The sequence below is a fragment of the Emys orbicularis genome, chromosome 4 (genome assembly GCF_028017835.1).
Source record: "Emys orbicularis isolate rEmyOrb1 chromosome 4, rEmyOrb1.hap1, whole genome shotgun sequence".
Taxonomy (NCBI): Eukaryota; Metazoa; Chordata; order Testudines; family Emydidae; genus Emys; species Emys orbicularis.
Window position 1 is genome coordinate 134051089 of NC_088686.1, and position 27777 is coordinate 134078865.

The 27777-nt window shown below is 47.6% G+C and overlaps 1 protein-coding gene across 1 annotated transcript in view; it reads right to left on the reverse strand.

Moving 5' to 3' along the window:
- Positions 1–27777, reverse strand: part of ANKS1A (ankyrin repeat and sterile alpha motif domain containing 1A) — a 162575-nt gene that overhangs the window by 86476 nt on the left and 48322 nt on the right. The window contains exons 5-10 of the mRNA XM_065404506.1: positions 23560–23856; positions 22871–22946; positions 22458–22559; positions 14950–15045; positions 11818–12014; positions 4472–4561 (exon numbers count right to left, since the gene is read on the reverse strand). Of these exons, the coding sequence (XP_065260578.1) occupies positions 4472–4561; positions 11818–12014; positions 14950–15045; positions 22458–22559; positions 22871–22946; positions 23560–23856 (858 nt within the window). The remainder of the gene's footprint in view (positions 1–4471; positions 4562–11817; positions 12015–14949; positions 15046–22457; positions 22560–22870; positions 22947–23559; positions 23857–27777) is intronic.

A 27777-nucleotide genomic window follows, 5' to 3' on the forward strand; every position in this document is an offset into this window, starting at 1 on the left:
GTATGAACATGTATCTTCCTACTTTATTTTCCACTGCATACATCTGATGAAGTGGGCTTTAGCCCACGAAAGCTTATGCTCAAATAAATTTGTTAGTCTCTAAGGAGCCACAAGTACTCCTCGTTCTTTTTGCTGATACAGACTAACACGGCTACCACTCTGAAACTTTAAAACAGGAGCACGACAAGTAGCAGCTTTTGGAACGGCAAGTGTGCAGTATGCCACCTTCCTTTTTGAAAGGAAGGCATTTCTCCCCTCCCACTACTGCTAGAGCTATTAAGACCTTGCATGTTTTGGGGCATTAGACCAGATATTTTATTTTTAAGCCAGCACACCCAATTTACTGTTATTTTCCCCCACTCTGTTGCAGCTCAAGGGGGGGGGGGGGGGGGGGAAGTGTTTTTGCTTTTCTATAATTTGTATCACAGCAGTCCCAACTGAGCTGAGAACTCTGTTGTGCTAAATGCTATACAAACACAGAGAGGCAGACCCTGACCCTAAAAGTGTACAGTCCAAGCCAGGGGTAGGCAACCTATGGCACGCATGCCGAAGGTGGCACGCGAGCTGATTTTCAGTGGCACTCTCACTGCCCGGGTCCTGGCCACCAATCCGGGGGGGGCTCTGCATTTAATTTTAAGTGAAGCTTCTTAAACATTTTAAAAACCTTGTTTACTTTACATACAACAACAGTTTAGTTATATATTATAGACTTATAGAAAGAGACCTTCTAAAAACGTTAAAATGTATTACTGGCACACAAAACCTGAAATTAGAGTGAATAAATGAAGACTCGGCACACCACTTCTGAAAGGTTGCCGACCCCTGGTCTAAGCTATGATGTGACTGCCTGTTACGTTAAACTGCCAGGATAGGATACTAAAAGAATGGCCTGGACTAACAAGCCACAATTACTTAATGAGGGTTTCAAACCATGCAAGTACTCTACATAACTTACTGGTTGGACTATCCACACTGCTTCAAGTATAGCTGGATATCTCCTCTCGATGGGAGAGGCTGGGTAGAGAACACATACTGATTGTTATTTTAACTAGGCTTTGCCTATTCACAGCACCTGTCTGAGTAAGGGTCTTAGAAACCCTGAACATTAAGACTTACACCTCTCCTCTGAGGTAGGTATTTATATCCATGCTCAAACCACTGGGAATAGGTGGATCTTGCACTGTGTCTGAAAGTCCAACACTTGCTCTGATGATCTTTTTTTTTTTTTTGGGGGGGGGGGAGAGGGGTGAACCTTACAAATCTAGGACATTCTACCCTCAGCAATGACTTGCACAAGGTATTTGACATTTGAATCTGTTTAACTGAAAGAAGACAGATCCTAAATCCTAGGCTATCTAACTTCCATCTAGACATGCACCAGGGATGGGCAGAAGGAAATTCAAGTTAACATCTCATCCATCATTCATGCACATGGTTCATTTCCCGAAGTACATTAGACTGAGTAGGTAATCAACCCCTTATTTCTATTCATTAGGAGCCACTGCCCAGTCGGTGTTTGAAAACACCCTGTCGAACATACTTAGCCCTATAAACATTGAACACTCCCAGATCTGGATGATTTCCTGTAATTCACCTCTTAATGGCCTGTGGCTACCTTTAGGATTTATTGCTTCAACTTAAAAAAAAAAACCCAGGTGGCTCTAATTCTGTCTCCCTCCCCCAGCCAGAAAACTACAGAATAATGTTGGAATAATCATGTTTTGTTTGAAACTAATTGTATCTAAGCGTCCCATTTTGATAATGGGAGTAGTAAATAAAGGATGAACTGAAGTTTTGTTTGAGATTTCAGTCTCTTATCAGGCTACAGAGACAGAAGGGTTCTATTGATGGTGAAAGAATTCACCCATCAGATATGAGCAATCAGCTATTCTGTATATAACTGCAAAACATCTTTCAATGGTGAAACTCAAGGTGCATAAGTGAGGAACAACTGCTTACACTGTGAAGGTTGTCTCATGGCAACAGAATAAAAGGCTGTTTTGAAATAAAAGCTTGGCATTTATAGAGTGCAGTTAAAAAAAAAAAAAAACACACCATAATCTGTAATTCTCTCATAGTCATGATTTTTTCCTGTCCCTAAAGTTATGGCAGATTTTGAGGAGGTAGATGAGGATTCTGTGCCATGTGTTTCAATTAAACATTTACAGTCTTCCTCAGGCATATAGTCCCAGCAGCTGCCGCTGTGGTGGACAGACCTGGCAGGGAGAACATACGTTGTGATATTACAATAGGGTAAGGTTTCGATGGGCCCTGCTAAAAATCTTCTACAGCTACTGTATTAAAATCAACTGTATTAGGGCAACAAAAATGATTAGGGGGCTGGAGCACATGACTTATGAGGAGAGGCTGAGGGAACTGGGATTGTTTAGTCTGCAGAAGAGAAGAATGAGGGGGAATTTGATAGCTGCTTTCAACTACCTGAAAGGGGGTTCCAAAGAGGATGGAGCTCGGCTGTTCTCAGTGGTGGCAGATGACAGAACACGGAGTAATGGTCTCAAGTTGCAGTGGGGGAGGTTTAGGTTGGATATTAGGAAAAACTTTTTCACTAGGAGGGTGGTGAAGCACTGGAATGGGTCACCTAGGGAGGTGGTGGAATCGCCTTCCTCAGAGGTTTTTAAGGTCAGTTTTGACAAAGCCCTGTCTGGGATGATTTGGTTGGGGACTGGTCCTGCTTTGAGCAGGGGGTTGTACAAGATGATCTCCTGAGGTCCCTTCCAACCCTGATATTCTATGATTCTATGAAATCGCTCCAGGAGGACTTTTCAATTGCCTAATGGTATCACTATTATTGACCATATTCATTTTTAACTTGGTCAAGAGCACTCCCCCATGAGGGCCATACATGCCACGATTCAATGTCAGCCATGACTTAGTACAGTCTGAACGGAAACATTCCATTTTTATCCTCAATTCAAAACTAGGAATTTTCTCAAATTTAACACCCCTCCCCCCCAAAAAAATTTTTTATCTTCAGGTAGAGATCAAGCATGGAAAATTTTATCCTGAAAGGTGACTTTCTGGGAAAGCATGAGTAAAAGGAGCGGGAATAACCGCTTGAAATGAAATGGTTGTATCATCTTATCTACAGTAATCAATACCAGACAGCTACAATAATACAGTCAGTTCATGGCTATCACTGCAATTGGTTTCAAATCAACATGCCCCTAAGGAATCACTTTGTGCACACATGTTTGCCAGCAAGATTTCCCCTAGCAGATCACGTTTCCACATCACCTTTAATGGAGGGACAGTAAGAGCAAGTGTTTTGTAATTATGATCAAGATCATGTACATCTCCCTCCCTCCACTATGCTTATCTTTAAAAGCAGAGTTTCTGCTTCCGAATTACCTGGTGACCCCTCTTCCCAGCTCCCCCCCCCACCAAAAGACAGGCATGTGGAAAGGATTATGAAATTAATCTGAAAGACCATTTGTAATGGCAGTGAAACCTGTTCAATAGGCCATCGTTAAATAACCTCATAAATTGATTTTACCCCACAATACCCCCAGATGTACTGCACAGTTCTACGTGGGTTTTTTTTAAAGCCAACATTTTCACTGACACCTTGCGTATATATGCTGTACTCCAAACAGTAGCAGATCAAGATAACCAGATGATAAAAACTCAAATCCAAGTGTCTGGTGAACTGAGAGTCTGTTCAAGAGGAGGGAGGCAGAAGAGACTTAACTTGTATTTTTACATACATCTTACTTGAGGAATGCTTAAGATTTTTAGTGCAGCAGGAAGTTAGCGAGGTTCTCTCGGGATCTTTATTACCTGTCAGCAGGAGTCTCCAAGTACACATTTAGGGTGTTTTCCCATTTAAGTGCCTTCTGCAGAGCTTGTTCATCTGAAGCTCTGGGAATTTGGCAAAATGAGCAATAAGACAGACTGTAAACAGTCCAATGTGAACGTTCAAGTTTTGAATCACAAAGCACCATATACAGACTAGAATCTGCAGCAGATTTCTTTCACACACAATGGGCCAGATCCTCAGCTGGTATTAATCAGTTCAACTCCATGGAAGTCAGTGAAGTTACAACAATTTACACCACTCAAGTATCTGACCTGTAATTGGGAGCCAAGATGCAACATGATTTAACGCCCTCGGATCTCAGCAGATCTGGATTCAAATTCAGGCTTCAGCATTCAATGAAAATATATTTAGTGGGTTCATGATAGTTGACAACTGTCCACATCACAAAACCATTGCCTGATACAAAGTCTCTTCCTAAGGGAATTCCCAGTCTGAAACTGCCAGAGTTGCGTAAGGGAAGTTTCCATATCAAACTGCCAATAATATCGCCCCACAAAATGAATCCTTCACTTTCAGATTCACAAGGGAGTTAAGATCATCATATTTGGCTCCTCCCAGGCCATTAAAACTCACCTTTAAACCACACATTCACCCACCCCTGCAAAAAGAAAGCACCCAATAAAGCCTGCATACCTCACATGAAGCACTGCGACCTAGCTTCTTCTCCACGTGCTCCTCCTCTTCGTCAGGGGGTGGCTTGGCAGGAGGGGGTGGACGCTCTCTCTGCAGTTTAAAAGCCCACCGTCAATAGCTTTGTTTTAAACTCCTTCCTTTCAGCCCCCTCTTATATGCTTAAAGGTAAATCCTATCCCCTGATAAGACTTTTTAGAGTGAAGGATAGCAAAAGGGGTTTGCCCTAACGGCCGGGAGATTCCCAGCTGGGCTGGTGCCTATGCTCCTTCACAAAAGCAACTTTCTAACTCTGTGCTCCTTGGAGTTGCAAAGGATTAGTTCATTATTAGGGTACAAGATGCAAGAAAGGGAAAGTGCGGTGAGAATTTGTTTATGTTACTCATTAGCAGGAGTAAATATGTACTGGAGAGGCGTGATGAGTTATGAGAGAACACACGGGACATTAAGAGACTTCACTGGACCACATTCCTCACAACACTACAAGGTTACTACTTGACAGTTAAATAGCTCTAAAAATCCTGCCATATGCTAATTGCATTTGCACTGTATCTTGACTAATCTAGATACTCTCATGCTCTCTCCAGCAGCAGCACCTACTGGCAAGCACGGATGCTCAGGCACTTGCTCCAAATCCTGAGCAGTTTTTGGGGGAACTCCACCAAGTTTCTGCTTTTCAGAGCACTTCCTCCCTCTTCCCATTCTAGTTTGGCATACTTGACCTTCTGTGCAGGCTGTATGGGATGAGTTTAGCCTCAAAGCAGGCACCATTACAAAAAGACCACATACATGGACTGAGTCTACCTGTAGCTGCGGTTCATGGCAGGATTCTGCTTTGGGTGTTTTATACTTGTAAAAAGGGTCTGGCAGAAGTTTTCCTAAACCTTGTTTTTTAGGTTGGTCTCGTATCACTATTCCAGTAGCAGATGTACTAGAGGAAAAAGAGATTATATAGGTTCTCATTTTGAAACTATACAAAGCTGGTTTCAGCATCCATCTAGCTGGTGAATTATTCGTTGCTACTTTCCTTCTTGTTTGCTTCAACTCCCCCCCCTTCAACCTCCCAATAAAAAACACTGAAACAGACAACATACTATGAGCCAAGGTCCCACCCACCCCATGGCAAAAGGTTGCCGCCAGCTACTAAAGCCCCAGCAGATGCAATTAACAGAAAGCTAGTTAGGCTGATTTCTTTGAAAAAGACCTTCCAATGACTACATACTTGACTCGCAAAGCCTCCAGCGCCCCCTGCAGGATTCTGTCTGCAAATGAAATGCAGAACAAATTTGCTGCCAAGGCTAATCAGAACAGCTGAAGCATCTGAGGCCTGGTCTACACTACGAGTTTAGGTCGACTTTAGCCGCGTTAATTCGAATTTAGCCTGGACACGTTCACACGACGAAGCCCTTTCTTTCGACTTAAAGGGCCCTTTAAACCGGTTTCTTTACTCCACCTCCGACAAGGTGATTAGCGATAAAATCGGCCTTAGGGGGTCGGAATTGGGTTAGTGTGGACGGAATTTGACGTTATTGGCCTCCGGGAGCTATCCCACAATGCTTCATTGTGACCGCTCTGGACAGCACTCTCAACTCAGATGCACTGGCCAGGTAGACAGGAAAAGCCCCGCGAACGTTTGAATTTCATTTCCTGTTTGCTCAGCGTGGAGAGCACAGGTGAGCACGCAGCTCATCAGCACAGGTAACCGTGATGGAGTCCCAGGATCGCAAAAGAGCTCCAGCATGGACAGAACGGGAGGTACGGGATCTGCTCGCCATATGGGGAGATGAATCAGTGCTAGCTGAACTCCGAAGCAGTAAACGAAATGGCAAAATATTAGAAAAGGTCTCCAAGGCCATGAAGGACAGAGGCCATAACAGGGACGCACAGCAGTGCCGCGTGAAAATTAAGGAGCTAAGGCAAGCCTACCACAAAGCCAGAGAAGCAAACGGAAGGTCCGGGGCTGAGCCGCAAACATGCCGCTTCTACGCGGAGCTGCATGCCATTCTAGGGGGTGCAGCCACCACTACCCCAACCGTGTGCTATGAGTCCCTCACTGGAGAAACACACAGGGAAGCGGGTTCGGGGTACGAGGAAGATGAGGATGAAGATAATGTAAATAGCTCACAGCAGCAAGGAAGCGGAGAAACCGGTTTCCCCAACAGCCAGGATATGTTTATCACCCTGGACCTGGAACCAGTAACCCCCGAACTCACCCAAGACCCTGTGGGCACACAGGGGACCTCTGGTGAGTGTACCTTTGTAAATATTACACATGGTTTAAAAGCAAGCGTGTTTAATGATTAATGATTAATTTGCCCTGGCAATCGCGGCCAGTACAGCTACTGGAAAAGTCTGTTAACGTGTATGGGGATGGAGCGGAAATCCTCCAGGGACATCTCCAGAAAGCTCTCCTTCATGTACTCCCAAAGCCTTTGCAAAAGGTTTCTGGGGAGGGCTGCCTTATCCCATCCGCCATGGTAGGACACTTTACCACGCCAGGCCAGTAGCACGTAGTCTGGAATCATTGCATAACAAAGCATGGCAGCGTATGGTCCCGGTGTTTGCTGGCATGCAGACAACATCCATTCCTTATCGCTCTTTGTTATCCTCACGAGAGTGATATCATTCACGGTCACCTGGTTGAAATGGGGCGATTTTATTAAGGGGACATTCAGAGGTGCCCCTTCCTGCTCTGCTGAACAGAAATATTCCCCGCTGTTAGCCACGCGGTGGGGGGGAGGGGTGAAGTGATCATCCCAGAGAATTGGGTGTGTGGGGGAGGGGAATTAGTTGGGTTTGTGCTGCACGTTAACCCTGAAACCGCAGCCCCTCCTTTTACATTGCAAACCCATTTTAAATGGCCAACCCAACGGGTGCTTGGTATGGTTAATGAGAGCAGTACTGTTTTAAACCATCCCCACATGTTAACAAGGTTAAAAAAGCCAAAAGACTGTGTCTTACCATGGCTGCCTGCAAGCTGAAATCTGTGGCCTGGCACTGCGTGAGTGATCTCTCACACCAAACCGGCAGGCCCTCAATATAAGAGGAAAAATGCGACCTTGTAACGAAAGCACACGTGCTGTGTGATGTGAACAGCAAAATTTAACGTGAAAGAGTATACCCATTGTTCTCTAAAATGTATCTTTTTTAACCACCTCTCCCTTCTCCTCCACCAGCTGCAAATGTTTCTCCTTCACAGAGGAGAGTGAATATTCGAAAGCGGAAGTGAAGGACGCGTGATGAAATGTTTACTGAACTACAGACTGCCTCCCACGCTGACAGAGCACAGCAGAATGCGTGGAGGCAGTCAATTACTGATTTTAGAAAAGCCCAATATGAGCGATAGGAGAGGTGGCGTGCTGAATCGCGGGCTGAAGAGGAGAGGTTGCGTGCTGAATCGCGGGCTGAAGAGGAGAGGTGGCGTCAGCTTGCACACAGAAGGCAAGAGTCGATGCTCCGGCTGCTGGAGCATCAAACTGATATGCTCCTGCGTATGGTTGAGCTGCAGGAAAGGCAGCAGGAGCAGAGACCGCCGCTACAGCCCCTGTGTAACCAACAGCCCTCCTCCCCAAGTCCCATTGCCTCCTCACCCAGACGACCAAGAACACGGTGGGGGGGCCTCCGGCCACCCAGTCACTCCACCCTAGATGATTTCACGAGCAATAATTGTTAAAGTTTTAAAGTTTTAAACTGCAGTGTGTCCTTTTCCTTCCCTCCTCCCCCACCCATCCCGGGCTACCTTTGCAATTATCCCCCTAGTTGTGTGATGAATTAATAAAGAATGCATGAATGTGAAGTAACCATGACTTTATTGCCTCTGCAAGCGGTGCTCGAGGGGAGGGTGGGGTGGTTGGTTTACAGGGAAGTAGAGTGAACCGGGTGGGGGGGGGTGGAGGGTTCATCAAGGAGAAACAAACAGAAGTTTCACACCGTAGCCTGGCCAGTCACAAAACTAGTTTTCAAAGCTTCTCTGATGCGCACCGCGCCCTGCTGTGCTGCTCTAACCGACCTGGTGTCTGGCTGCGCGTAATCAGCGGCCAGGCGATTTGCCTCTACCTCCCACCCCGCCATAAATGTCTCCCCCTTACTCTCACAGATATTGTGGAGCGCACAGCAAGCAGCAATAACAATGGGGATATTCTTTTCGCTAAGGTCTGAGCGAGTCAGTAAGCTGCGCCAGCGCGCTTTTAAACGCCCAAATGCACATTCCACCACCATTCGGCACTTGCTCAGCCTGTAGTTGAACAGGTCCTGACTCCTGTCCAGGCTGCCTGTGTACGGCTTCATGAGCCATGGCATTAAGGGGTAGGCTGGGTCCCCAAGGATCACGATAGGCATTTCAACATCCCCAACGGTTATTTTCTGGTCCGAGAAGAAAGTCCCTTCCTCCAGCTCTCGAAACAGAACAGAGTGCCTGAAGACGCGAGCATCATGTACCCTTCCCGGCCAGCCCACGTTGATGTCGGTGAAACTTCCCTTGTGATCCACCAGGGCTTGCAGCAGCATTGAAAAGTACCCCTTGCGGTTTATGTACTCGGTGGCTTGGTGCTCCGGTGCCAAGATAGGGATATGGGTTCCGTCTATCGCCCCACCACAGTTTGGGAATCCCATTGCAGCAAAGCCATCCACTATGTCCTGCACGTTTCCCAGAGTCACTACCCTTGATATCACCAGGTCTCTCATTGCCCTGACAACTTGGATCACAGCAGCCCCCACAGTAGATTTGCCCACTCCAAATTGATTCCCGACTGACCGGTAGCTGTCTGGCGTTGCAAGCTTCCACAGGGCTATCGCCACTCGCTTCTCAACTGTGAGGGCTGCTCTCATCCTGGTATTCTGGCGCTTCAGGGCAGGGGAAAGCAAGTCACAAAGTTCCATGAAAGTGCCCTTACGCATGCGAAAGTTTCGCAGCCACTGGGAATCGTCCCACACCTGCAGCACGATGCGGTCCCACCAGTCTGTGCTTGTTTCCCGGGCCCAGAATTGGCGTTCCATGGCATGAACCTGCCCCAGGAACACCATGATTTCCACATTGCTGGGGCCTGTGCCTTGTGAGAGGTCTAGGTCCATGTCCATTTCCTCATCACTCTCGTCGCCGCGCTGCAATCGCCTCCTCCTCGGCTGGTCCTGGTTTTGCTTTGGCATGTCCTGGCTCTGCATATACTCCAGGACAATGCGCGTGGTGTTCATAGTGCTCATAATTGCCGCGGTGATCTGAGCGGGCTCCATGATCCCAGTGCTAGCTATGGCGTCTGGTCTGAAAAAAGGCGCGAAACTAGTATCTGAAGGACCAGGGAAAGGAGAGAGGAAGGGAGGGAGTGAGGGAGGGGCGAGTGACGACATGGCGTACAGGTACAGGGAATTAAAATCAAGAAAGGTGGCTGTGCATCAGGGAGAAATACAAACAACTGTCACACAGAATGCCCCCCCCCCCCCGAGATTGAACTCCTAAGCCTGGGTTTAGCGGGCCATTGATTTGACGGAGGGAGGGGGGAAGGAAATGAATACAGAACAAATCTATTTTTTACATCTTAAGACGACGGTGCAGCATGACTGATAGCCCTCAGCATTTTCTGGGTGCTTGGCAGCAAATACTGGGCGCTTGGCAGTATGATGATGACGGATACCAGTCATAATATACTATTTACTGCCAAAAGGCAAGGGGTTGCTGCTGTGTAGCAATGTAGCCCCACGTGTGCCAGCCACATGTCTGCCAGCACCCAGATCGCCCTCTGCCTCTTCTGGGTGCTTAGCAGACAATACTTGGCAGAAAATAGTATACTACGACTGATAGCCATCATTGTCCGACGAGTACGGTTACCAGTCGTAATAAACCATCTACTGCCAAAAGGCAAAAGGTAAGGGGCTGGTGCAATGCAGCCCTACGGCTGCCAGCCCCACAGCTACCAGCACCCAGATCGCCGATGAAGGCTACCAGTCATGCTGCACCGTCTACCGCCAAAAGGCAGTTAGCTGCTGCTGCTGTGTAGCAATGCAGTCCCACGTCTGCCTGCACCCGGATGACATATGGTGACGGTGAGCTGAGCTGAGCGGGCTCCATGCTTGCCGTGGTATGTTGTCTGCACAGGTAACCCAGGTAAAAAGGCGCGAATCTATTGTCTGCCGTTGCTGTGACGGAGGGGGAGGGGCCTGACGCAATGTACCCAGAACCCCCCGCGGCACTGTTTTGCATCATTCGGGCATTGCGATCTCAACCCATAATTCCAATGGGCGCCTGAGACTGCGGGAACTGTGGGATAGCTACCCATAGTGCAATGCGCCGGAAGTCGACGCTAGCCTCGGTACTGTGGATGCGGTCCGCCGACTTCATGCACTTAGAGCATTTTATGTGGGGACACACACAATCGGCTGCATACAACCGATTTCTATAAAACCGGCTTCTATAAATTCGACCTAATTTCGTAGTGTAGACATACCCTGAGGAAATCAACTTTATTTTACCACTGGGCATTCAAAGGGGACTGGATTACACGTCTTTTGGAGAGGGAAGAGGGTGACAAGGGAGAAGAAAAATGTCACACAACTCAGAGAATCATACTAGACTCCAAAAGTTTTCTTATAGCCAAGGAGTTAAACCATAAACAAAAATATGTCCTGACAAAGTAAGTGACACACTCTATATAAAACCTCCTCAGCAGCCCAACACCATGTTGGATACACAGCACAAGAACCAGAGGTAACCCAATGCAATTAATAAACAGCAGACTTAAAAAAAAAAAAAATTCTTCTCTCAATCCACAGTCAGCCTGTGGAACTCCTTGCCAGGGGATGTTGTGAAGGCCTACAACATAACTGGGTTAAAAAAAGAACTAGATAAGTCCCTGGAAGATAGGTCCATCAATGGCTATTAGACAAGATGGTCCAGGATGCAACCCCACATTCTTGGTATCCCTAAACCTCTGACCATCAGAAGTTGGAACTGGATGACAGGGGATAGATGACTTGATTAATTGCCCTGTTCTGTTCATTCCTTCTGAACCATCTGTAACTGGCAACTATCAGAAAACAGGATACTGGACTAAATGGACCATTGGTCTGGCCCAGCATGGCCATACTCATCTTTTTACAGACTTGGACAAGAAGCAGACAGACATGATGTAGAAGTGGTTACACGCGTGGAATACTATGGAGGCAACACGCACATCCCAGGCAGGAGAGGGAGGAGATCCCAATTGCTCTAATCAAGCTTAGCGGTGGATCTAAAACTTATTTCCAACTGCGCTGCTGGGTACTCAGCCTGTAGCAAGAGTGCGGTAGTGTATGGGAACGGAGATAAATGCTTTCTATATTACTTAAAGAGACAGATAAAAACACACATGGCTACATACAGGCCTGATTCCTGCTGCCTTAAGACCCGTTGTCTCTGCTTCCTTATTCACAGAGTCTCTGTCTGAAGACCTCCCACTGGCCAGGCTGTCCAGCGAGTGGCAGGATGTCGCATTGTATAAAGCTTCATAAGGACACTCCTCCTCTGGGTTCATTTCAAAGTCTATGATCAGTTCAGTCACTGCTTTCTCCACATCACCTGGAGGGAATGAAGAATGCCCCATCAATCACACATTGAGAACTGCAAGAGCCACACAAATCAGGACTACAAGCAAGCCGCGTGGATAAAAATTGATGATTTGCAGAGGGAGGAGGGTTTTTTTTTTTTTTCATTTAAATCAGATATTTTGGATTTTGTTATTTAAATAATATGTTTTCTTTTTAAAAATAGACCTGTTTAAATTCAGATTTAATTTTTACACAATATATGTTAAGGCCTAAACTTCTTATAATTGTTATAAATGTGAACCATGTTTTAATAAGAGAAGTTTATGTATCTAAAATATTGAAGGTTATTTTGTTTAATAAAAATAAATTGTATGCTGTTGTATTTAATAAAATTCCAGTTATAATTCTAATGCAGCTTGACACAAATCGTAAGTAAAAAAATCATCTAGTAAATAAGCAATATATCATTCACCATTCTCTAACATACTAAAAGTGTAGAATTAATAATCTGAAATTAAGCTATATAATTGCTCAAATGTATATATAGTATAACCCTCTCCATAGCAAAAAGATGTTCCAAGTTTACTGTAAAGACTATTTAGTAGTAAATCAACATGCCTTAATGGTTATATCAACCAATGAGAAGGCACCTTTCTTTAGAAATGTAACTGAAGCACAAAAGGAAAAGCTGATTAAAATTGATTATTTAAATTGAGCTTTCCACTTGGTGATTTAAATCATGAAGAAATCTGAGCCCTTAGCCATGATATTTGAGAACTCATGGTAGGCGGGAAAGATCCCAGAGGACTCGTTAAGGGCAACTATGGTACCTATATATAAAGAGGGGAATAAGGAAAACCCATGGAATTATAATCCAGTCAATTTAACTTCAGTACCTGAAAAAATAATGGAGCAAATAATCAAGCAATCCATTTGTAAGCACCTAGAAGATAATATGGCAATAAGTAACAGTCCACATGGATTTATCAAGAACAAGTCATGTCAAACCAACCTAATATCCTTCTTTGACAGGGTAACATGCCTTGTGATGGGGGGGAAGCAGCAGATGTGATATATCTCAACTTCAGTACAACTTTTGATATTGGCCCACATGACCTTCTCATCAACAAACTAGGGAAATATACAGTGGGTGCACAAATGGTTGGAAAAGAGTAGTTATCAATGGTTTACAGTCAAGCTGGAAAGGCATATCGAGTGGAGTCCCACAGAGATCTGTCCTGGGTCTGGTTCTCTTAAATATCTTCATAGATGATTTGGATAATGGCAGAGAGAGTACACTTCTTGAGTGTATGGATAGGGTTGGGAGAGGAGGGGTTGCAATCTTTAAAGGACAAGATTAGAATCCACAATGATCTTGACCAACTGGAGAAATGGTCTCAAATAAATAGGATGAAATTCAGCAAGGACAAACACAAACTACTACACTTAGGAAGGAATAATCAATGGCACAAATACAAAATAGGAAATGACTGCCTAGGAAGGGGTACTGCAAAAAAGGATCTGGGGGTTATAGTGGATCACAAACTAACTAAGAGTCAACAATATAATACTGTTACAAAAACGAAACAAATATCCTTCTGGGATGTATTAGCAGGAGTGTTGAAGTAATTATCCCACTCAGCACTGAAAAGGCCTCAACTGGAATCCTGTGTTCAGTTCTGGGTACCAGAAGATGTGGATAAATTGAAGTCCAGATGAAAGCAGCAAAAATTATTAAAGGTCTAGAAAATGTGACATCTGAGGAAAGGTTGAAAAAACTGAATTTGTTTAGGCTAGAGAAGACAAGACTGAGGGGGAACATGATAAGAATCAAGTACGTAAAGGTTGTTATAAAGAGGAGGGTTCTCCTTATCCACTTAAGACAGGACGAATAGTAATGGGCTTAAATTGCAGCAAAGGAGACTGAGATTTGATATTAAAAGACAAATGTAAGAGTAGTTAAGCACTGGAAAAAGTTACTTAGGGAGGTTGTGGAATCTCCATCATTGGAGGTTTTTAAGAATAAGTTGTCTAACCTACAGATGTTTGTCTAAACACCTGTCAGGGATAGTTTAGATAATACTTAGTCCTACCTGAGTGCAGGGGCTGGACTAGATGACCTATCGAGGTCCCTTTCACTCCTACATTTCTATTTAAATCGCTGATTTAAATTGTTTTGATTTAAATCAAGTTACCCTACAAGCAAGCAAGAGAAGTGGCCTAGCAATTGAACAAGAATCTAGGCTGCATGCATCGCTGCTTAGATATCATGAAGCACACCCACACAAGGACCATACAAACTCATTAGGGGTTGCCCCATTACAGAACAGCTGCTTGCTGCGGTTTTCAGTTCAGTTTGGTGTCTTACCCACAAGGCTGCTCAAACCATGCTAGCAATAAGCCTTTTTTAATTTCACCAATGTTTAGCCTGGACTTCCTTGATCAGTGTTGAAGAAGGATTTTTTCCTCTGTTATAAAAACCTGTTCTATAGACCAGACAGTCTCCACCAGGGTTGTGTGTTACTACCACACACCCCTGGAATGCAGACAATCCTTTGGTACTCTCTCTAAGAGAGGATGCGACACATACATAGGAAGCACTGTATTTGCATTTTACCTGATATGTTTGGTACTTTACGGATCATTTTATTGGTTCAGCAGAACAGTAGCAAAGATGAGAGCAAACAAATGGCAGCTCCCTCTGGATTTATGGAGACATCCACCCACCCCCATTACAGGGGCAACAGATGGGATACGTTATGCAAGTCAGATTTAAAGAACCAGGGGGTGGGAGAGAAGGGGAATCATTGGTTTCAGACTATTTGGCTTTCTGGGCACAAAGTACAACTTTTGGATTTATTATAACTGAACCCTGCCTCTTCTACACTCAGAGCAGTGCAGTCATCAGTAGTCATCTGCACACCCGACAAACTCAAGCCCTGCCTCCCAAACAGCAGACTTCATACCCTGTGGTATCCGGACTGCAGGTTCAGTGGCAGGAATGACAGGTGTTGGCAGAGCCTTCTCTGCCGCTTTTGCACTCTTCTTCCCAGTTGTGTGATCTGTGCAGGAAAGAGGAAAAAGCAACATTCAAATAGTGAGAAGCTCACCACTGGGGTTGCCACTTACCCAGGTTAGGCAGACAGTCCTGTTCCCTGGTTCAATATCATGCGAGCCACATTCCCACCTTGTGGATCAGAATTAAGTGGCTATTCTGAAAGCTGCTGAGCTACATATTTAGATGGCTCAAAAGAAATCAAAGTGCAGGGTTAGATCTGGGAGCTCAGCTCCCACAATAGGAGCAGATTACCCCTTTAATCACATGTCCAGGGTTAGGAATAATGACACTGAACTTCTGCAGAATGCCTTTCATCAGAGAACTACAAAGCGCTTTACAGATCAACTAGTTAAGATGCACACCCAACCTTATCAAGCAGATTACTATGTAGCTGTTTAGTGAGATACAACACTTGATCTGAGCTCCGAGGAGCCGAGAATACTACACTGAGAAGAGGCAGTGAAGTTGTGTGGACCAGCACAGGATTGTCAAGAGACATGGTTTCTAGTCAGGGACCTATGATCACAGGCAAGACAGCTAGGGTAGAAATACCAAGTTTAAACGCCTGAAATTAGACACCTGAGTTTAAGTGTCTCACTCATGTCACTTAAGGCTTGAAAACTTTCAGCCTTCAAGCAGCCTTCGTTTCCCCATTTGTAAAAATGAGGACAGTATTTGGCAACCTCACAGGAGTAGCATGAAGTTTAGTTCATGTTTGCAGAATGCTTTAAATCTATAACACTCTATACAAATGCTTGGGGTGAAAACATTATTTACTAACAGTTACATGCAAGATGTGACAAACACCATATCCAACTGAAAGGAAATTTAAAGGAGAAAATATTACCCAAGTGGGACTCTAGCTAGGATGCCCCACTCTTGTGCAAAGGGTCAGAGGTCCTTTTATTCCCACAAGTAATCAAGACTTCTGTTTTAAGGATCATCTGCAAGACAGCACCTCCTAGAGCATCATGATGAAACACTGGTGGGGCACAGGGTCAATGACTCAGAAAGAGCACCACCAACTGAGGTAAAGCACTACTTCTTGGACCATTCCTAGATGCTTCCCTCCAAGGACTGGCCTGGCCTGAAGATAAAACGGTTACTCAGCTTTGTAACTGTTGTTCTTCGAGATGTGTTGCTCATATCGATTCCAATTAGGTGTGCGCGCGCCGCGTGCACGATCGTCGGAGAATTTTCTACCCTAGCAACACCCAGTGGGTCGGCTGTGGAGCCCCCTGGAGTGGCGCCTTCATGGCACTGGATATATACCCCAGCCGACCCAGCGCCCCCTCAGTTCCTTCTTGCTGGCTACTCCGACAGTGGGGAAGGGGGGCGGGTTTGGAATGGATATGAGCAACACATCTCAAAGAACAACAGTTACAAAAGGTGAGTAACCGTTTTTTCTTCTTCGAGTGCTTGCTCATATCGATTCCAATTAGGTGACTCCCAAGCCTTACCTAGGCGGTGGGGTCGGAGTGAGACATCGCTGTGTGCAAAACCGCTGATCCGAATGCAGCATCGTCTCTGGATTGCTGTACCAGCGCATAGTGAGCGGCGAATGTGTGGACCGATGACCAAACCGCCGCTTTACAGATGTCCTGGATCGGGACCTGAGCCAGGAAGGCGGTCGAGGAGGCTTGGGCCCTCGTGGAGTGGGCGGTGAGGCGCGGCGTCGGGACACCGGCCAGGTCGTAGCAAGCACGAATACAGGACGTGATCCAAGAGGACAGGCACTGTGAGGAGACCGGTGAGCCTTTCATCCGGTCGGCCACTGCAACGAAGAGTTGTGTCGTCTTCCTAAACGGCTTTGTACGGTCAATATAGAAAGCCAGGGCCCTGCGTACGTCCAAGGAATGCATACGCTGGTCTTGACGGGTAGCGTGTGGCTTAGGATGGAAGACCGGGAGAAATATATCCTGGTTCACATGAAAAGGTGAAACTACCTTGGGAAGAAAGGCAGGGTGGGGGCGAAGCTGCACCTTGTCCTTATGGAAAACAGTGTATGGAGGCTCAGACGTAAGCGCCCTGAGTTCAGAAACGCTCCTTGCTGAAGTGATGGCTACAAGGAAGGCTGTCTTCCAAGATAGGTACAGGAGTGAACAGGTAGCCAATGGCTCGAACGGGGGCCCTATGAGCTTTGAGAGAACCAGGTTGAGATCCCACGTCGGAACGGGCTGGCGTTGCTGTGGGTATAGTCGGTCTAAGCCCTTGAGGAATCTAACGACCATCGGGTTAGAGAAGACCGAGGAAGCGAGTTCTCCTGGGTGGAACGCTGATATAGCGGCCAGGTGAACCCTGACCGAAGATATCGCCAAGCCCTGCTGTTTTAGGGATAGGAGATATTCAAGTATAAGAGGAATTGACGCCTGCAAGGGGGGCGTGGCTCGCTGCTCGCACCAACAGGAGAACCGTTTCCACTTGGCTAAGTAAGTGGTCCGTGTAGAGGGCTTTCTACTTCCCAGCAGAATCTGTTGGACGGAATGCGAGCATTGCCGCTCTGTCCGATTCAGCCATGGAGCATCCACGCTGTGAGGTGGAGCGATTGCAGGTCGGGGTGACATAGTTGGCTGTGGCCCTGAGAGATCAGATCTGGGCACAAGGGAAGCGTGATCGGTGTTTGAACCGATAGCTCCAAAAGCGTGGTGTACCAGTGCTGCCTTGGCCAAGCTGAAGCGACTAGAATCACCCGTGCCTGGTCTCTGCATAGCTTGAGCAGTACCCTGTGGACCAGTGGAAATGGAGGGAAAGCGTAGAACAGGTGGTCCTTCCACGTTAGAAGGAACGGGTCCGACAGGGAGCCCAGAGATCGCCCTTGTAGGGAGCAGAACGCGTGGCACTTCCTGTTGGCTCGAGATGCGAACAGGTCGACCTGGGGAAATCCCAACCTCTGGAAGACGGAATAGATGATGTCCGGGCGAATCGACCACTCGTGCGTCTGGAAGGACCTGCTGAGACGGTCCACTAGCATGTTCTGGACTCCAGGAAGGAACGATGCCGTGAGATGTATCGAGTGGGCGATGCAGAATTCCCACAGGCGAATGGCCTCTTGGCATAGAAGCGACGACCGGGCTCCTCCTTGCTTGTCGATGTAAAACATGACCGTGGTGTTGTCAGTGAGGACTAACATGCAACGGCCCTGTAGGAGACCGAGAAATGCCTGACAGGCCAGGCGCACTGCCATCAGCTCTCGAACATTGATGTGCAGGGCTAGATGGGGTGCGGTCCACATTCCCTGGGTATGGTGCTCCCCAAGGTGAGCGCCACAACCTAGAGATGAGGCGTCCGTGACCACGTGCAGGGAGGGTTGAGGGGCGTGGAACGGCACTCCTGCGCAAACCGCCTTGCGGTCCAGCCACCAGGTGAGAGAAGCCAGGACCAAGGTCGGGATTGTGACCACCATGTTTAGGCTGTGTTGATGAGGGCGGTACACTGACGATATCCAGGCCTGAAGTCGAAGTCTGGCGTGCCTGGTTACATAAGTGCAAGAGGCCATGTGACCCAATAGGGCAAGGCACGTCCTTATTGTGGTAATCGGAAAGGCCCGGAGCCCTCGAATGATGCTTGTGACGGTATGAAAACGACTGTCTGGTAGAATAGCTCGGGTGAGTCTGGAGTCTAGGACTGCCCCAATAAATTCTATCCTCTGGGTTGGCTCCAGAGTGGACTTCTCTTTGTTGAGTAGAATGGCCAACTCGTGGAATGTTTGTAGTATTATGTGGACGTGAGCTTGAACTTGCTCTCTGGTGCAGCCGCGCACCAGCCAGTCGTCTAAATACGGGAACACCTGTATCCCTTGTCGACGAAGGTATGCTGCCACGACAGCCATACATTTTGTGAACACTCTCGGAGCCGCGGACAAGCCGAAGGGAAGGACTGCAAATTGGTAGTGCACCTTGTTTACTACAAATCGAAGGAAGCGCCTGTGTGGGGGGTAGATCGCTATATGAAAATATGCGTCCTTCATGTCGAGGGTGGCGAACCAGTCTCCAGGATCCAGGGAAGGGATAATGGTCCCCAAGGAGACCATGCGGAACTTCAACTTTACTATGCATTTCCTGAGTCTGCGTAAGTCTAAAATGGGTCGCAGACCCCCTTTTGACTTGGGGATCAGGAAGTAGCGGGAATAAAATCCCCTGCCCCTTAACTCTGGTGGCACCTCGTCTATGGCTCCCATAGATAGGAGGCCAAAAACCTCCTGTATAAGGAGATGCTCGTGAGAAGGGTCCCTGAAGAGGGACGGGGAGGGAGGGTGTGTGTGTGGGGGGAAACGAAGAAAATTGGATAGCGTAACCCCTCTCCACCGTGCGAAGGACCCAACAGTCTGATGTTATGAGGGACCAAGCACGGTGGAAACGGGAGAGGCGATCCCGAAAGGAGGGAGATGGATCCTGGGTAGTGGCTGGGGCGCCGTCCTCGACCGCATCTTCAAAAGTTTTGCCTAGGACCTGAAGGTGGTCTAGGCGGGCCCTGGTTCTGACCGGGTTGAGAGCCGGTCGACCTTCGCCTACCACCTCGTCCCCGCCTTCTGGCGAAGTCCTGTCTCGGACGAGGCGGGGGAGGGTAGAACCTTTGAGGTTGGGGCCTAAAGGGTCTGCGCTGGGGCCCTGGGACATGCATCCCCAGGGAGCGCATGATAGTTCGAGTCCTTGAGGCTCTGCAGCCGAGAGTCCGTCTTCTCCGAGAACAACCCCTGGCCCTCGAAAGGTAAATCCTGCAGGGTCTGCTGCAGTTCCGGCGGCAAGCCCGAGACCTGGAGCCAGGAGACTCGCCGCATGGCGATACCTGACGCCAGCGTCCTGGCGGCCGAGTCCGCTATGTCCAATGAGGCTTGTAAGGAGGTCCTCGCCACCTTCTTACCCTCCTCCACTAAGGCCCCGAACTCTTCCCTTGAGTCCTGGGGAACCAACTCTTTGAATTTCCCCATGGAGTTCCATGAGTTGAAGTTGTAGCGGCTCAAGAGCGCCTGTTGGTTTGCCGCTCTGAGCTGCAGACCTCCTGCCGAGTACACCTTACGCCCGAACAAATCAAAGCGCTTAGCGTCCTTCGATTTGGGCGCTGCCGCCTGCTGGCCATGACGCTCTCTTGCGTTTACAGATGACACAACTAGTGAGCACGGTGGGGGATGAGTATATAAGTACTCATAGTCCTTGGAAGGGACGAAGTACTTCCTTTCTACCCCTCTGGCTGTGGGTGGAATAGAGGCAGTAGTTTGCCATATGGTAGTGGCATTAGCCTGAATCGTCCGAATTAGTGGCAATGCTACCCGGGATGGGGCATCAGCCAAGAGGATGCTCACCACCGGGTCCTGCACCTCTACTATCTCCTCCGCCTGGAGGTCCATATTACGCGCCACCCTATGTAATAGGTCCTGGTGGGCACGAAGATCTATCGGGGGCAGGCCCGAGGCTGTTGTACCCGCCACCGCCTCATCCGGGGAAGATGAGGAGGATACCTCAGGGGGCAAGGGGTCTAACGGAGGGTCCTGTTCTAAGGGTCCCTGAAGCGGAGCATCGCCTGCCCCTGGATCCAGGGCCTGAGGTGGTGTAGGCACGGGAGCCTCCATGCCCCCTGGGGGAGGACGGGAGATGGTGGCCTCCGGGACTCTGGGCTCAGAGCGTGCCGAGCGAGAGGCTGATGGTGGAGCCCCTTGCGCCTGGTGATACGCCCACGGGGTCCAGAAAGACCAATGCGTAGGGTCCTGCGCAGGGTCCTCTGCCGCCTCCTGCCAGTGGCCCAAGTCAGCCGCAGCAGCCTGACCTTGAGGAGGGTATGCTAATCTCGAAGCCCCGGAGGAGCGAGACGCTGATCTCGAGGGCCAAGGCGGTGCCGAACGCGTCGGAATCGGCTCGGTACGATACGGTGCCGATCGGTGCCGGTCCATAGGCGATCAGTCCCTATGCGGTGCCACCGGGATCGGTGCCGCTGGCCATGTCGGTGCCGAGATCCGGATCTGGACCTAGAAGACGACGACCGCGAGTAGACGTGGTACCGGGAGCGGCCCCTCGAACTGGAGCGGCGCTCGTACCGGTGCCGAGAACTACGTCTTGAGTCCGATCGGTACCGATGATCCTGACGGTGCCGAGACGTAGACCAGTGCCGTGAAGAGGATCTAGGCCGCGAGTACGACCGGTGCCGAGGTGATAGTCGGCGCCGGGACTGTGAGCGGCGTCGGGACCTGCTCCGAGATCTGGAGCGGTGCCGTGAGACCACGTCCGGAGACGGCAGGCGTACCAGGGCAGGCTTGCCCCTGGATTGCACTGTGCGAGTAGCGGACGGTGCCGCTGGTTGAGACGGCGCCTGCTCCGTGAGAGCGATAAGGTCTTTCGCCGTCGCGAAGGTCTCCGGAGTGGACGGGAGACAAGGCTCCACCACCGACCGAGGTGGTGAGCCAGTCCGCACCGGACTCAACGGCCGTGGCGCCGGAGTCAACGGTGTAGCAGGTACTTGCTGCTTCTGGCGCTCTAAAGGCGGACGCGGCTCTACCTGTCTGCAGGACAGCGGTCTCCTGTGCCTTGTGGGATTTCTTGTGTCCCGGAGACAGGGAACGGCGCCGAGGCCCCTGTGGCGGTCGCGGTGCCGAAGGAGGCTGGTGCCGTGAGGCCTTATCCGATTCTGCCCGCGGTGCAGTACCGGTCGGTGCCGCAGGGGCCCTGCGCACCGAGGCGCTCAGTGCCGGGGCTTGGCGCACCGAGGGAGGATCTGGGCTAAGTGCCGCCTCCATGAGGAGCTGCCTGAGCCTAAAGTCCCGCTCCTTTTTGGTTCTCGGTCTGAAGGCCTTACAGATCTTGCACTTATCTGTCTGATGGGACTCTCCTAGACACTTCAGACACGAGTCATGCGGATCACCCGTAGGCATAGGCTTAGCACAGGACGCGCACAGCTTAAAGCCAGGAGCCTTGGGCATGAGCCCGGCTATGCGCCGGGGGGAAAAGGGGGGAGAACAACCCCCTTAACCCCCGCTAACTATTTACAACTATTTAACAACGAAGATGAATATCTATCTAACACTATACAACAACTATAACTACAACTATCTACAGAATTAACAGGATAAGCTAGGGAGAGTGGAGAACAGCTATGCCGCGCTCCACAGTTCCAACGACCGTCAGGGGCGGTAAGAAGGAACTGAGGGGGCGCTGGGTCAGCTGGGGTATATATCCAGCGCCATGAAGGCGCCACTCCAGGGGGCTCCACAGCCGACCCACCGGGTGTTGCTAGGGTAGAAAATTCTCCGACGATCGTGCACGCGGCGCGCGCACACCTAATTGGAATCGATATGAGCAAGCACTCGAAGAAGAAGCTTAGCTTGTGATGTTTGCTGGGATCACAAAACATGATCATATGGCTGCAGTCCACATGTACATTTAGACAGAAAAATAAATATGAATGACTAGAAAACTAACACTCCTTTACCTTCAATGAGAGCTGCTATTTGTTGGCTTTTCTGAGAAGGAAGTTCCCTCACAATATCCAGAGCTGTCAGGCCTCGGTTATCTTTTATATTCACATCAATACCTAGAAGAGATAAGGCGGACAGGGTGAGACAGCATTTTCAGACTATCTGCAACAAAGCTAATTTATTGTAACTGAGTCGTGACTTAGATGCTCTTCTGGTCATTTCCTGGGCTGAGTTAAAGAAATTCTTCCTCCAAAGAGACCTAAGACCCAACTACCCAGAGAATACCTCTTCCATGAGTCACTCAGAGGAACGATTCTTCCACCGCTGGCTGATAAGAGAAAAATGCTGCCACCATACACCATTCCCTTATCACATGCTCCCTGTAAAGCCATCTCCAGGCTATTGTGTCAAAATGTCGTTCTCTCACCTGCAGCCAGCAATATTTGTACCACATCTGTCTTGCCAAACAAAGCAGCCTCGTGCAAAGCACTGCCCTTCTCAGTCTGTAAAAATTAAACAATATACCATGAGCCCAGATTGTGAACACTAATCCTAAAACATTTTAGGGAGTTATATAAACAGGAAAAAAAAGTAATTGCACGCACAGTATGTGGACAAAAGCAACTCACTGCAACCAATACCCATTACTGGGGTCACACTGTGTGAGAAGCTATTCCACAGCATTAAGAATTTGGGGTGAGAGGAAGGTTTAGTTTAACATGGGAGGGCCTGAGAATTATAAACAAAGTAAAAACTCTCCAAAGTTTATTTAGAGTGGGTGTTCTCCCACAGAAGGAAAGACAGATAAGACATACAAGTTTATTTCTGTGCTAACAGGGAAGTCAGAAGTGGTTTGGTGGAAAGAAAGAACAAGTTCTCTCCACTCCTTTTGGGGACACATTTCACTGCTGTATATCTGCCCCAAGCGGGACCCCCCAACACAGCCAAGGACTGAATGGGAGACTGAGCTATTCTCATCCTTAAAGCAGAGTCCTCCAGGACTGAGGTCAAGAGACGCTTGCCCTACCACTACAGTGCCTTTCCTATGGGGAGGACTCCAGCCGCTATCTGACCCCTTTCACTTGCACTAGATTCACACATGGATTGGCAAGATACCTGGTAGTTGCTATCCATGCCGGCATCTAGGAGGACATGGACTACAGCTTTATGTCCGTTCCTAGCTGCCAGGTGCAGGGGTGTGTGTTTCTTAGTGTTGCAGCTTAAAAGATTGGGGTGAGCATTCAGCAGCATCTTCACGACCTCCAGCCTTCCGTAGAGCGCGGCCAGATCCAGAGGCGTCTCGAACTTGTTATTGCGCATCGTGGGGTCCGTCAGCTCCTCCAGGAGAACCTTCACAACTTCCGTGTGACCATACTGAGCAGCACAGTGCAGCGCGGTCTCATTGTCGTTATTCTGAAGGGTCATAAACACAGCGGCGCTTCAGAAGACGGAAGAAATGAGCCCTTCTGTGCCTCACTCACAAAACCATTGAAGTTTAAATGTAAAAACAAGACAAACAGCCAGTAGTGGGGATGCAATAAATCCTTTTTAACATAAAGAGCCCAGAGCAGTGTTTTGGTCGCGTTCCTAATTTATCAGGCACAGGTAACCTTCATAAACTGACCAACCCGCCTAACAAAAGCCTGTAGAAAGCCTCAAAACACTCATCAACAGACCTTTGTGTTCTGAGCTATGGGAAGCAATTGCTGTACACAGATATACACTGCTTTCAAAGCACTGAACACAAAAGCAAGAGGCCATATTAAAAATTAGAGGACTGCCAAGTTTCTATGGGTTGTCATTTACTTTGCAAGCTCTTGCAGGCAAGGTCCTGTCTTATCTATGAAGCATACAACACTCTTGGGCACCATAATAATAAGTAAATGCAAAATGTAATAAGCAAACCACAGTATGGATTCCATCTACAGTAACTTAATTGCCATTGTTTAAAATTTAAACTTCAATTGTTTCTAGAATCCAGTCATTTCTCCTATGACTGAGGTTTTGATTCTTTATAGCAGCCATTCCGCTTTTACAATTCTGAAACTTGTAAGCAAACCATTTTAGAAAGAGTGTGCAGTATGTTTAAATTATTGCATGCAAACACGTGAATTTAGTGAGCAGCACAGCTAGATCACGGTGCCAATCAGACCTTCCCAGGCAAGGCCCTCAATTCAGCAGTGGGGAAGTGTCTAAGCCACAAGTGAATGCCTCTACAGTGAAAGCCTGATCCAATTAATACATGCAGCATCTGTCAAGTTAAAAACAAATAAAAAAAATCAGCAGTGCAGAGTAACTATAGGCAAGCAATCCAAAAGATTTTTCATTTTCAGGTGCAAAATATGTGTGAACACCTTCCCTGGATTTAAGCCAGTCTGCTTCCAACTCAAAAGCTTCATTAAAAATTTCTAATTTTCCTACTGTGTATAATATACACAGAGGTATTTCTGTTTAAGAACATTCAAGTACTTACTAGTGTCTGCTTTGACGCAAAAACTTTTATTACAAACTTGTGCTTTCTCTGCTGCTTTCATTGCAGTTCTAACTGTGGCACAAAATTGTAATTTTAACTACACTCCCCTTTTTAAAAATGGATAGCTATCTGTCTAGCTAGATTTCATTGCATATGAATTTCATTACAAAATGTTTCCATTTTGCTTTTTTTGTGAATTGTGTTTTGTGGATTACGATTTGCAGAGGAATGTCTCAATATTTTGCACCATTTGCCATTGAAATAAACTGTGAACTGGTCGGGATCTACACGTGCTTTAATCCTACTAATGTGTTAAATCACAATCTAGAGATTACAAAACTCATGCATGCAAACTCCCATTGGTTTTTATCTGGTATTTGACTGCATCATTTTTCAGCCACGTGAAATGCATAAGGAAAGTAGGGAGCTGTGGAGACAGCCTCTACAGTCATGACTCACTTATAAAAACAAACAGAACAAGGAAGTGAGAAGCCTCAACAGCCACATGCAGAAATAAGCAACATTTAGAAGAGAAATGTGTGGGAGATGCTGGGTCTCACTATTAGAGTACAAGTTTAACAGAGTCTAACAGCACAAGCTAAGCAGCCATAAAGAAAAAATGAGCACAGGGGAGCCAGATCAGTGAATGCAAAGTGAAGAGGACATAAGATACACGTAAGGAAGGGGAAGAGACTGAATTGCTAACAGAACACCTAGCACCCCTTATCTGTACATCTCAAAGCATTTACCATGGTTGGTAAGTAGCATTAGCCTCATTTTACAGATGGTGAAAACAGCAGTGCATAGGTGACATGCTCCAGGTCACACAGCAATTCCATGTCCGAGCCAGGACTCAAACCCAGAAGTCCTGGGGGCAAGTTACATGTCCTATCCACTGGACCATATAAAAGGGCCTGTCACTTCTAGTTTACTATTTGGAATCCAACCCATCTCAGTAATAACTGAACAACTTCTCCATGACAGTGAAATGAGTTTAGTGGGTCTCAGAAGGCAAGTGCCCACATCACACAAACATTAAGTAATCTTCCCAATCTCTGCAGAACAGTGCAGAGACTGTTATGCTCACTCCTAGAGCGGATTTCTCCCAGCAGGCGCAATGGTGGGACAGTGTGTGCTGAAAACTCTCATTGCCAGAGACAGCATGAGCACAGAAAATTTCCACCATTAGGGCTGCCAGCCTAAAACCTGTCACCCGCACAAAATTCACACCCCTCAAATAGATCCACACAGCACAGCGTGCATACAGAAGTGCATGCCTGTTGAAGGAGTGTTTCAGAGATAGCATTAAATAATTTTCTAATAAGCATTCCATAGGTTCTCTACCTTCAGATGGCAATCAGATCCAAAGAGGCGGGGGTCGCAACTCCCTTTCCTTATGGAGAGATGGGAGGAGGCTCTGAAACTATGGATGGGACCCCAAAGCTTTTTCCTTTTCTAACATGGGGTCACAGGATGAAACAGACTGTACTAACAGTATCTAAACCAAGTCTTTCTCCACCATTGAATGAGAGCCAGAAGCACCTATGAACTCAGTTGGATAGATGCTCATTGTCTCAGCAGCAGACATGGGTCTCCACTCCTACTAGTAGAAATGGGGGGTCACTATCCAGGTTTTCCATTGTACATGCACTCACTTGGACTTTTGAGCCTAGGTTGTAGAGCACATATTACCCAGCATTGCATTTACCCTGAAATCACTTCCCTTATGTTAATAATGGAAGGTTATCTAGGGTAAACACACACACAGCAACCAACACCAAACATACAAATCAGAAACCCACAAATGCACTGTGAGCAGCAGAGAAATGGACAAGAACTGGGAAAGCTATGAACACCCAACAGCCAAGGCAAGCACTGGAGCTATTCCGGGGAGAGGAGACTCACCTCCATCCCCAAAATCACCACCCCAAACGAGGCTGGGGAATGACAGAAGGGCAGACCCCCAGGTTACTCTGTGGTGGGAGAGAAAACTCCTTCCCAGGAGCCAGAGACAGTGAGACTTCGTGTTTCAGACTTACTAGTCAAAGACAGATAAGAACAATGGAGTCCTTAAGTAGGATCCAGGGACAGCACTCCTGTAGCAATCCCACCACCGCCCCTCTTCACAGCAGTTGCGAATGGGGAGTTGGGAAGCAGAAGAGGGGGAAAGCCTCAGCTTACGCATCAGCCTCTGGAGCTAGTAGGTGTCCGGTAAATTTTTCCAACGCTGGTAACTACGTACCTACCTACCATATTCCTTACCAGACCTGAATCCTATGCCTTTCACATACACAACACTTTGCATTGGAGCATTCAATGCTAGCATTTCAACACACCTTCCAATGATTTTCTGAGTTCCCTCTCCTAACACATTATGTTGGGCTTTGTTGCTTTGTGCATTTCTAAGAAAAGCGCTCTCAGTCTACAAAACCCTGTGAAAACCCTCCATGCTCCTAGTACTTCACGCACTCACTGAAATAAATTCTGAAACACACAGCTGTCCCTCTAGCTGTGATTGCAGTCCCTGGCATCCCAAGATGAAAGAAGAAACACTTGTTGAGCAACACCCAGGCTACTTCTCCACTAAGCAGTGTGCCATAACATTCTGATATAACAGGGTAGGGAAGTAGCCAGAAGCTGCGGAATCAGTTACAGCATCACCATTCCACATAAGAGTCCACACTCCCCGTGCACTCCCACATAGAACTCCCATTAATGCTAATAGGAACTCCATGCAGGAAACAGGACTGAACGGATTCTCCCATTCCTGTAGGTGCCCAACACTGCCAAACACAAACATTTCAGAAAAAGGATCCCCAATTGTCTGACAATCTATCGGGTGGGTTCACTGTCCAGTTTGA